The sequence below is a fragment of the Amblyomma americanum genome, chromosome 1 (assembly GCF_052857255.1).
Source record: "Amblyomma americanum isolate KBUSLIRL-KWMA chromosome 1, ASM5285725v1, whole genome shotgun sequence".
NCBI lineage: Eukaryota > Metazoa > Arthropoda > Arachnida > Ixodida > Ixodidae > Amblyomma > Amblyomma americanum.
The window spans coordinates 54,434,262-54,445,497 of NC_135497.1; the positions used below are offsets into that span (position 1 = coordinate 54,434,262).

Below are 11,236 nucleotides of genomic sequence, written 5' to 3' on the forward strand. Positions count from 1 at the left end.
AATTAACCGGCCAGTGTGGTTGGCGGCAGTATCAGCGAGAACAGAGACACCATGCCACCTGAACAACATGCCACGAAACTGCAGTTCGGAGTAGCGTTCGTATCAGCTTCAGCAGATCCTGCATGTACTCCGGTCTGTCTTGCTCCGTGGCCGGTGACTGCGAGCGTTGCCCGTATACCGCGTCAGGTGCGTCGGGTTTGTCCCTCTAGGTTCAGTGACGACACAAGGGAAGGCTTCCGAGACGACGAAGCAGCTCAATCAACGAAGGCTGTTTCGTGGCCCCACATTCGGGGCTGTGGTAGTTGAGTCAGCGGAGCGTGAGTGCAAACGCGACCCAATGCGCTTCAAGGCGTCTCGCACGTGGCCGAGGCATCCAACGACCTCAACTGGGATGAACTGCAGTTGCGCCTGATGCTTGTTTTCTGCGCATTCTGCGCTGCGCCAGCGAAAGCTTACAGGCCTTCGACCTGGTGCATGCCGGACATTCACTGCCGCGTCATGGCGCTCTCTGTGCCATATCGGCGCCTGGCTGCAGGCGTCCGACCTCGTGACCGGACTGCCCAGACAGGACCTCACTAACATAGCCCGGCATAATGAAGCCCTCATCGAGTCACGTATTTGCAGCAACCAGTGGGCATCCGTGTCTTCAGCGGGTGAAAGAAAAAAGGTTTTACACGTCCAAAATGCGTACACGTTTTCAACACCCAAGTCATTCGCTTCAGGCGTTATATCCAACGAGGCCGCCCTATTCATCGGTGAGTACTAGTCTGAGCATAGTGTCGAACGGCTTCGTTCGTTGCAGCACCTGAAAAGTGGCAAGCGAGATCGTTGTACTAATTCTTGCAGTGGTGTAACCTTTAGCATGCACAGCAAATTGGACCGGTTTTGTGCACACCTTTAAGCTAGCCACACAGTCGTTCAATGCCGACGCACAGCCAAAGTCTCGTCTGTGCAGTATGATGCTGGTTTCTTTCATTCTTGGGCAAGCACCTGCAGGAAGCAAAATTAGAGGTCACACAAGGACCCATAGCGTATGTCAGGTATGCCTTCGTAGTGTAGTTTTCTGCCAGAACTTCTGCCCGACCGCCTTACAGTTCCACTGATCTTTGACGCCGCAGCACAATTTTTTTTTCACGCACATTCCCTGTCCATTTTCCGTAGGAGACGCTCCCCGCCCATTTCCACTCCTATTTCTAGCTTTATATACACGTAGACCGCAGTGTTACTCATTTAATGAGAAGGGCTGGATCTGGACCTGAATTACACATCGCTGGGGACAAACTGTATTTCCGTTTTGTCATCTGCGCAGGCCCTTTCGCGTTAAGCGTCAATTCGGTTTTGTCTGTAGGTACAAGCGCAGTGCAAAAATACAAGTCTCCGAGCAGAGATAAATTGAGTTCGGGGTACACACATGGCATTGCTCCAACAAAGAGGACCAGCGAATAGCGACACATTTTTAACAGGCGCTGTGGTGACATATCGCTGTTTGCATCGAGTCACAGTACTATTGCAGCACATATACACGTAGGAGAACATGTTATTTGAACCGCAAATGACGCTTTTCTTTCTCTAACATAAGTTATATCTTTCAAGACAGTGCTGAGGAGCAATTCATGACTGAAAACCGTATTCTTCAGCCGTGGCATATTACCTTGCAGAATCACGACAGCTCTGTGCGATATAACGGTGTGTGTGAAGTACAGGTGCTCGATTCGTTGCAGGCCAGCTTCCACCATTGCTTCAGCGGACGCCTCGTCAATTTCACGCCCTCTGTCGATCTCGAAAGACACCAGGTTCACACAGGACCGCACTGCGATAGAGACAGAGGGAGCTCGAAAAAATAGGACAGAATGGCAGCTTACGCTCACGGGCCTACGAGGGCATTACGTTCACGATCATCACGGTGCAGCTGCAAAAAATAAAAAATCCAAGTATCGAAACTGACACAAAATCCCTCGCATGAAAGGGTAAACCGTAAGCTCGTCACGGGATTTACCAGGAGCGAGTAAATACACGCACATCTTATGAAATGTGCAAATTGCCTTTAAGTGCAGTCAATTTGAAGTGCGCTTAAAAACTCGTCATATGTTGACAAAACAAAATCCCAAAATTTTTCTCCTATGAAATAGTTTGCTTCGAAACATGATGTTCTGTACGGAGGATAAAAAAATGAAGGTTGATTTGAGCAGTTAGGCCAAATGCGAATTCGGTGCGCCAGCACAGTGTGGTCATTGCTTTGCATAGTTTATCATGGTTACGCTTTGCTATTCATGATATTACTATGTGATTAAAATGGTACATCGAGTGCATTGTTTGTCTTTGCATGGTGGGGATGAAGTACAGTACATGTGTGACACGATCTTTATTACAATCTTTATAAGCTTGGACATCAGCCGCGGCTCCCGTTCCGCATAAGGTGCGGCGTTGTCGCCGTCGGAGGCATTGAGAGCGAAAATCAGGTGGTCAACCTGCCACCTTGGTCACGTGAGCCTGCGAAGTGAGCTGTCCGCCGTGTCAGGTGGCCAACCCCTTGTTGACCAGAGGACCATAAAGACAAAAGGCTTCTTCCGTGAATGTGGGCTTGAGTGCTAGGAGACAACAAAGTAAATTATACGATGCTCACTGTTGCTTCTTAAGCGGCATTCCGATGGATGGGTGTGGGGAGGCGGTGCGCGACTTCTCCGTCCCTGCTCCGGATTCATCTCTCACGCGGGCAGCAGCCGACTCCTGGTTGATTTCAACCACCGGGGGTTCTTTAACACGCACTGACACCACATGGTTGTTTATGCATTTCGCCTACATCGAAATGCGTCCGCCATGGCGGGGATTCGATCCCGTGGGACTAACAGCCGAACCCCAAGATCCCTGAGCCACCGCGGCGGGTGCACAGAGATAAAAGAGAAAGCTGCCTAAAACTGTCCTGTTTCCATCGAGACAATGTAGTGTAAACGGGAAAATATACCCTTGTAATAAGGGAGTACTTACTCATTGGCATCCACCTAAGCCCAGCTACGGCTCCAAAAAGAAAATATATACAGCTTCCACAGAAACTTCGCAGTTGAAGTCAAATTCGTCCTGGTCCTGCGTTCGAACCCGGGTCCACCGCTTCACCGGATCAGTCGCTCTACGAACTGAGCGTACCGGGACGGCTAGCAAGTGGTAGGGCGAGAGCGAACTCATCAATAACTACGAAGTTGGAACAGTTTTGGTCAATTGTTTAAGATAATCCCGCAAGATGGGGTAGATTTTAATAAGGGAGCAATTTTAGCTGAGAGAAGAATTGAGAGTTGCGCTTCAGTCTACACCTTAAGCGTTTTTTCGCCTTACTGGACGGAAAGTTCGTCCTTTCGGAGGCTAACTGCGTTGTCAGAGCCAATAATCCTTCTCAAGACTAATGACGTCAGAAGCGAGCAACAACAGATAAAAATAAAAATTTCGTGACCTAGTTGGGAACTGAACCACTGCCGCTTCGGATGGGAGCCGGGCGCATTACCCTCAATAGACCACTGCTGCAACTGTTCTTTCTGCCCAATCTAGAATTTATTCCGAAGACATTACACAATTTTGAAAAATCAGCTTTTTGAGATAGAAGAGCGCTTTTTTCGGCATGTAATGTTGTCAGCGGAGTAGTACATCAGAATACAGCTAGAATGTCTAACTAGTAGGCTTGTCAACTAATATTGATTAGTTAACTTTTTAACTATTACCGTTAGGCTCCTTAAATTATCGAGAGACGTGTGCAGTCCATCGTAAGTAATATCCATATCATTTTTTATAATTTCGAAAACGCGGTTACCCACGGCGCTGTTGTCCAACAAATTTTGGCTGCATCGCTCCAAAATACATGCTCTTTTGAGAAGCTTGCAGGCAAAGCAACTTCTCCAGATCACGTATAACTCATCGAAACAGCCAAAATTTGTTGGACCACAGCGCGGAGCGTAAACACGTTTTCGAAATTCTAAAGAGTGATATGGATATTGCTTACGATGGGCTACACGCCTTTCAGTAATTAAGGAGCCTAACCGTAATAGCTAAAAAGTTAACTGTTTAATATCAGTTAGCCAGCCTGCTAGCTAGCACATCTTAGCTGTATTCTGATGTACTGTACCGCTGACAAAGTTATGCCGAAAAAAGCGCTCTTATAACTCATAAAGCCTACTTTTAGATATTGTGGAAACTCTTAAGTGAAACACCCTTATATACACAGGTTGTTTACAAAGTAGCCAGCTAGTAGCCAGCTAGTGGCCGCGCTGCAGCGACTTGACAGAAAACACGACTAACACAGCTAGAAGGGTGGCAGGCAAAGACAACACATCAATAAGAGAAACCAATCCGGCGGAAATTCACTTTCATCGTAAGTGTCCTTCAGTGGAGCACCGCCTGGCCAGAATTCGCTCTGGGGAAAACGACGAGCTCAGCATTCCGGTCCAACAAACGCGTTTTGCGCAGGCTGTGAAGTACAAGCGGAAAAATCGTCTCGTATGGCTCGTGGTTACGTTGAGCAGCCATCAGCTATCGCACGCTGTGATAATTCAAAGCAAATGCTTTCTTCAGTGTCCTTTCAAAAAGCGTATATGTATGCTCATTATAAAAGTGAACTGTCAACAAACGCCCAAGTAAAGATGGGCGTTCGGTGGAATTAGAAGACACCACTAAGTTGGGAAGGAGGTTGACAAAGCCAACTTGCAAGAATGCTCTCGCATATGGAATGGGAGCTGAGATAGTAGCTCGTTTCTTCTTAGACAACCGCTATAACCGATTCAGCTTTCTAAACAGGTCGTTTATATGTAGCATGCAGCATGCGATGGGTATGTGTAGCCCAGTCACGATTTATAGCATGTATTGCTACTATTCGTGCAATGTCTGGCTGTTTTATTGTGACCCGCTTCTGCAGCAGGCTTTGATAAGAATTAAAACATCGACGACGCGCTTATAACAGCGTTCTTCGCGCAAAAAAATGTGTGATCGAGCCGTACACGTATTGACGCACGGTGCTTCGCACAGGACTGCCTCGTCCCGCAGTTATTGTTTTCGCTGGCCAAACATTGTTTCCGGGGGCTAATGGTCGTCGTCGCTTCAGAAAGGACGAAGAATCTCTTCAAATGTGTAGCGTTTCATGTCCGTTCTCTGAAACAACCCATACACACTTTCTTTGAGCTCTTCCGTAGCGGTTCATAGCTCGAGGCTAACAGTTTGACAGGAGCAAGTTAGTTCACTTCACATAAATTTCAGAGCACTCCTTGGCACCTCATATGAAGAGACCTCCTTTCTCCCTTAACTCAAGGAAGCGCTGAAGGGAGCCATCTAATTTTCGTGCCGTTCCTAGCCGATCCTTGGTTCAGCCAATTGTACGCGTCTGGTGTCAGGAATATGCGCCTATTAATATAAATATTTGAGTCCAAATTGGAAAAGAAAAAGCAAGTGGTTGGTCTGGCAACAACCCATTGTCTTCAGTGCAGCTGCACTGCAGCACAGAGTTTCTTACTATCAACTATAGAGGGAAAACTAGCGGCGCTGCACCTCAGCCACCATGGACGCTCAAAGCAAAATGGGTCGGTGAGCTACTTGGTGCGGGACAGTCGGATTTTTTCGGGAATACAGATTGGCGTTACTAAAATGCCCCATTCCATCCACGACGCGCCCCGCACGCAGACGACTTCGGTGCGAAAGTAATGCGCAAAAGTCATAGCAGCGAAAACGCAACAGCAGCGACGCCAATAAAAGGATTATGTTTTCCGAAGTGTCATTTAAAACCTCTTAAATTGCTTAAGCCATAACGTTTTTTTAAACATTTCTTTTTAAAAGTGCGCCTGTTAAGCTCTAAATATTGGTTTGTGTGGTGCACACTTGGCCAATAGGAGAGCAAGCCATCTCTTATTTTAGGCAAACTTTACACTTAGATACTTTTCCGCTCGTTTGTTGCAATTTAAGAAGGGTTTTCTGGCGGGCTAGTTGGTGCTTCTCGTTAATGATTAAACTGCACGAAAGAAACAGGGACAAAGGCAGGAAAACCCGTACACACGCAGAGCACAGTGAGATCTGTGTGTGTACGTGTTTAGTGCGCTCTGCGTGTGTACGTGTTTTCCTGCCTTTGTCCCTGTTTCTTTCGCGCAGTTTAATCATGAACGAGTTGCAATTTATACAGGGGGTATTGAATGTTAGGGCATTGTTGATTATCGAACAATGTTTTTTTTCATTATTTGGCCAAAAGTTGTGGTTCTGCAGCCGGTAGCTCTCCGTCCCATGATGCTTAGAGCACCCATGGCGGCTGAGGTGGTCTTGATGAAGCTCCATGAAAACTCCCATAGGCGGGGCGCCAGCTTTCCCTCTACGTAATATTAAGGAACCCTACTGTGCAGCAGAGACTGTTCGCTCTGCCATTGTGAACTCGTCGTCGCAGCAGCCGCTGGAGACGGCCTACTGCGCAAGCGCAGAGCAAGTGGTTGTGCTGTGGAGTATGCGTTCAGGGCAAACAGCAAGAATAATTTTAAAATTTGTCCGTAGGGGACTTTTAACCAAAAAGGCGGCTTGAGAGCCAACATAGATATATCAGCTGCCAACTGACAGAGGTTCACTTGCTGTGCACGTGTGCAGAAACAAATGCTTCAAGTATACGAATATTGCATGAAATTCGACTTACAGCCATAAGAGAGGCTTGCTGACAAAATAACAGCCGCAGCTTTCCCATGTTCGTGCAGGAGAACAGACTACACGACTATCTCTAATATACCGCCAGCCCTAGTTTATGCCATATGGAAAGTTTTCGAATTAAAAGAGGTATGACTGCCGGTTTGTGCGCTTGCTCGGTGACATGGAATTGTTTGCGCAAGGGTAGCTTGATTTCTTTTCGAAATGTGACTTTGTTTTTCTTGTCAGAAACAATCGAAATTAATGGGCTTACGAACGCAGCAGACGCTGGCCAACGTAAGGCTCCTTCCGCCGACGCGCGCGACCTGCAGCTGAGGCCAGCATTTTCCCAACATCTGGCAGACCCGATGGCCAGCGTAGCCTTGCCTTTTTCTGCAAGTAGAACATCGCCGCAAGCAGTGGTTACCTACGTGCATAAGGCGCGAAAACAGAAAACAAGATACGATAGAGGCGAATCAAGTTTATAAGAACGTCAATACACATTGCTCTTCAAGGTGTTAAAGTCGAATCCGGATATTTCTAATTATCGTCTATATAGGGTCACTCGGTGGTGACGGCAGTCCATCCTTCAGGAAGACAGCGAAAATGGTTTCCAAAACAAAGTTTATTGGGCTGACTCGCGCCCACAAAGAAATGAAGGACTCGGCAGCGGCAATAGCAACAAGCGTGCCCACCGCCCTCGGCCGGGCTAAATTTAATGCTCATAACGAACTTTCGAGGCAAACGTGCACAGTAACCACGACTGTCCTAAACAAAGTAGGATCTGTTCCGCCCGTCTGCGATCATTCGAGATAAACTTGGCCACGTCTTGCATCACAAAGCGATAAAGACGCGTGCCGGCAGCTTTGAGGATTGAAGAAATAAGCATTGCAAAGATTTGCATCAATAGAGCGCACACATTATTCTCTTAAAAATCCCGCATATAATGATAGGGAAGTCACGCAGTATATCGAAGTACAATTTCGCCGGCCATTTCGTATATCGAACTACTCGCCACGCCCCTGAAAGTGTCGCGCTTGTCCCAAAGGCAGACTTTGAACACTTTTGGCGCGCATAGACTGGTTAGCTGCACGGCCTCGTGCACTTGCTGGCAGCGCTAGCGCTGTAAAACCGTGTGACCAGGTGAATGTGGATTGGGTTGAGGGTGGCCTTCCATCTCCTGCACTCATTTTCCACGCCGCATCGCTGTAATGGGGGGAAGCCGACCTTACTGAAGCCTATCGGTGGCCCTCACCTGGCGTATCTCGCTGCCGAAGACGTGCGGAAGCCAACTGCACATTGATTTTGATGAGCGGTTACTCTATTTATTGTGTACTGGTAACAAAATTCGATAGGCAGCGCCTAGTTCCTAATAAACGCCATCTGCAGCTTGGATGCGAAGCCAATTAGGCTCACCAACGCCCAGCGAGCGGGGCGCTGCCAGCATGCCGCCGGCAGGCGGCAAGTCGCTGCAAAGAGCCTGTCACTAGCGTGGGTGCAAAATATTCTTGCCTATAGGTTACAGATGAGCTTAACTTTGGTCGTTTTTTTCTATAATTTGATATATCGATCCGTTTTGCGATCCCCTTCGAGTGTCATATACCCGGGTTCGACTGTACACTCTAATATTGTCACGTAGTGGTGACGGCAGGCAGGCCGAGAAAATTGAAAAAAAAACAAACAAACAAACATGACAAAGCTTCGCGGCATTATATATTCCTTTCGCAAAGTTGAAAGACATTTATCGAAGTAGAGTTTTGGTGGACTTTAGATCGTATAAGCAAAAGAATCAAATAAGAAATTTATCTGCCCGATTAAACTATTTTGAAGAACTCATTCAACTACCGTGCACAGTGTGTTGAGGGGAATTCGCTTGGGTGGAGTAGTCTTCGCTTTGGGAGTAATTACTCATATATCATCCACCTGAGCAAAGTAAAGAAAATAAAAGCTATACTGCTTTCTCGGAAAGCTAGCAGCTACACCAATCAGGGCTGCTAGCAGACAGATGGTCGGTAAAGCGGCTGCCGCGGACAGGCTTTGGTCCTGGGATATCAGGACTAATTTTTCTTCACCTGCAAATATTCTGAGAAAGATGCGCAGCTTTACTTTGTCGCCGTATGGCTGCGCCCAGATGGGCACTAATGAATAATTTGTCCCTAACTTTCTAATGGAACTACTGCATGTGAAGTGGGCGTAATAGGGCGCAACTTTATACATTTTCCTATCCAGAGAAGGAGAGTGCGTCATCCTTTTTTGAATTTCTGAGGAAGCAGTCAGCACTGTGAACACGTGCTGACACCTCTCTTCTGCTTTGGAAGCGTGACTCGAGTTTGTGACGGCTTCAAGCGCGAGAAACGTGCGGGGAAGCGAACTTGCGGAAGATGAAGACAACCGCCTCAAACCACGCAGCGGCTATGGAGCCGGTAAAATAAAAATAAAACAATAGCCTGAAGTTGGCCGACGATACCCTTCAATCTTATAGTATCAACATATGGGTGAGACGTAAAAAGTAAGCAGTTAGTTAATGCAGTAATTGCCTAATTATCCGACAGACAGATGTAGATAGGCCCTGTAGTTCCTCTTTGTGTCCGAGCTCGTGGCCTGGACTGATATTATTGCCGCGAACGTTGGCCGCTAGGTCCAAGACCATGCAGTCCGATGTGTTTACAGCGGCCGACGATAGTGTGTGCCATGCAGCCACCCTAGAATGGCCTCAGACACAGCGGCCAACGCCCTGCGGGCGATAATGTCAGTCCAGGCCACGCGCTTGTGAGACAGATACTGCGGCATTTCCTTTCCCCCAAAACCAATTTTAATTTCATTTTTTAATTTCAATTTTGATTTCAGGTAGTTACACGCAGTGACTGAACGCTTCGCAAGTTCTACCTTGAAAGATTAATAACTGGACACCCCACTCCAGTTGTCGCCAACACAGTGTTGTGCGCGTGTGTTTTAATTCATCTAAAATGAACTAATCACGCGCACAACCTGGAAACATTTCTTATTGTGTAAATAGTTTGTATATATTACTTCTCCTCCTATCCTCTCTTCCTGTCCCCTCAACTGTTTCATTTCATTTCTCCATTCTGCCTGCTATCCTTTATTTCCGCTGCCCCAGCTCAGGTGCTCCAGTATCAAATGACAGATGCCGGGGCTGGCAGAGATCTTTTCCTTCCTTTTTACTATTATTTTAATAAAAAAACCACTACCACCACCACCACCACGCACTTGGGCATTGCATTGGGCACGCCAGATATGGTGACCAGAGTCGTGTGAATGGCACATTGTCGACTTTGAAGCTAGACAACGGAGGCAGCATAATTCAGATTGGACGGCTTTATTCCGTGATAACGGAAACGAAGAAAATGCGCGCCTGTGGTTGGCGCAACGCGCTCTAATAAGCCACATTATCACAGTGGGCAAGGGAAAACGAAGAGAGCGTGACCGAGGCGAGGTGATCACGTGGCTTTGATAACGCTTCGCGATACCACACACGTATTTTTTTTTTAAATTCACTGAAAAGTAAACAGCAACACCCTGCATGCTTCGTACTTCACACCACGGAGATTGTTCTGCGCCTACTGTTCTTGATGGAACAGCATGACGAATACAATGCAAATACCAATTAAGTAAAGGTAGAAACCACAGTAGAAGTGCTAAAAGTACAGTTCACCTCACAGTGGGCATCACAACACCTCACAACGACACATCAACGTTCTACAAACGTTACTGCTGTATCAACGCGCAGACACTAAGTTGGCGGTTGTGTTGAAGCGAGGTTATCTTCCGTTTAATGTTATTCGTCGATTGAAGAAGTCGAACTAGTTGTGCAAGTAGTAGTGACGTTGTCGTATAGCGTATCCTTGAACGTCGTCGGGAAACCAAAACACCAGCGCGTGTCCTGGTCTCCGTGTCGGCACCGTATTGTACTCACTGCGGGTCTAAGGGCGGTACGATGAGCGCCTTGATGCGTCTGCATCCTGCTCCCAGGGACCACAGTGCCTCCGGGAGAGTCACGTGGGACGCAGTTACGTAGGCCACCGCCTCGAGGAATGGGCACGCGCTCGCCAGCCACAGGACCCTGCATGCAAGACGGCAACGTGGTACCCCGTTAAGATTCAGTAAAAGGCCCCCAGAAGTGCACTCACTGCCCAACCGCTCAGTTAAGGCGACAGCCTTTAATGGCTCATTCTCGCGTCCGTCCGTCCGTCCTTTACGCTCTTCAAATTGATAATAATAAAAATCTTTGTGCACGATGAGATCCGAACCACCATCCTTCCGTTCGGCAGCCCAGCGTGTTAACGACTACGCTACTTCCTGCCAACGCACATGTAGTTCTCCTTGTCTAGGACGCTGGAGAGTGTTTGCGGAAAGGCGTCAAATCAGACGGATGCATCCCAAACGCCCCCAAGTGTCTCCTGCATTTAAGATTCACAAACTATTGTGTACGTAATTACCATCTTGACCACACATCAGTGACACAAACAGCAACACCGCGCTGTGTAAAGGCTTCTGCCTCACCGCCCTTTAAGTGAACAAAGTGCCCCCTGAATTTTTTCTAATAACCTATTCGTGGATAAGTTAAAAGAGGACCGACATTGTCACGTAG

The 11,236-nt window shown here is 47.5% G+C and overlaps 1 protein-coding gene across 1 annotated transcript in view; it reads right to left on the reverse strand.

Moving 5' to 3' along the window:
- LOC144132863 (F-box only protein 41-like) overlaps positions 1 to 10,727 on the reverse strand; it is a 10,874-nt gene extending 147 nt beyond the window's left edge. Inside the window, exons 1-5 of the mRNA XM_077665575.1 lie at positions 10,562 to 10,727; positions 6,902 to 7,020; positions 1,652 to 1,810; positions 896 to 990; positions 1 to 805 (exon numbers count right to left, since the gene is read on the reverse strand). The exon at positions 1 to 805 is cut by the window's left edge and continues 147 nt beyond it. Of these exons, the coding sequence (XP_077521701.1) occupies positions 746 to 805; positions 896 to 990; positions 1,652 to 1,810; positions 6,902 to 6,983 (396 nt within the window). The 5' untranslated portion in view covers positions 6,984 to 7,020; positions 10,562 to 10,727 and the 3' untranslated portion in view covers positions 1 to 745. The remainder of the gene's footprint in view (positions 806 to 895; positions 991 to 1,651; positions 1,811 to 6,901; positions 7,021 to 10,561) is intronic.
- Positions 10,728 to 11,236: the final 509 nt, after the last annotated feature.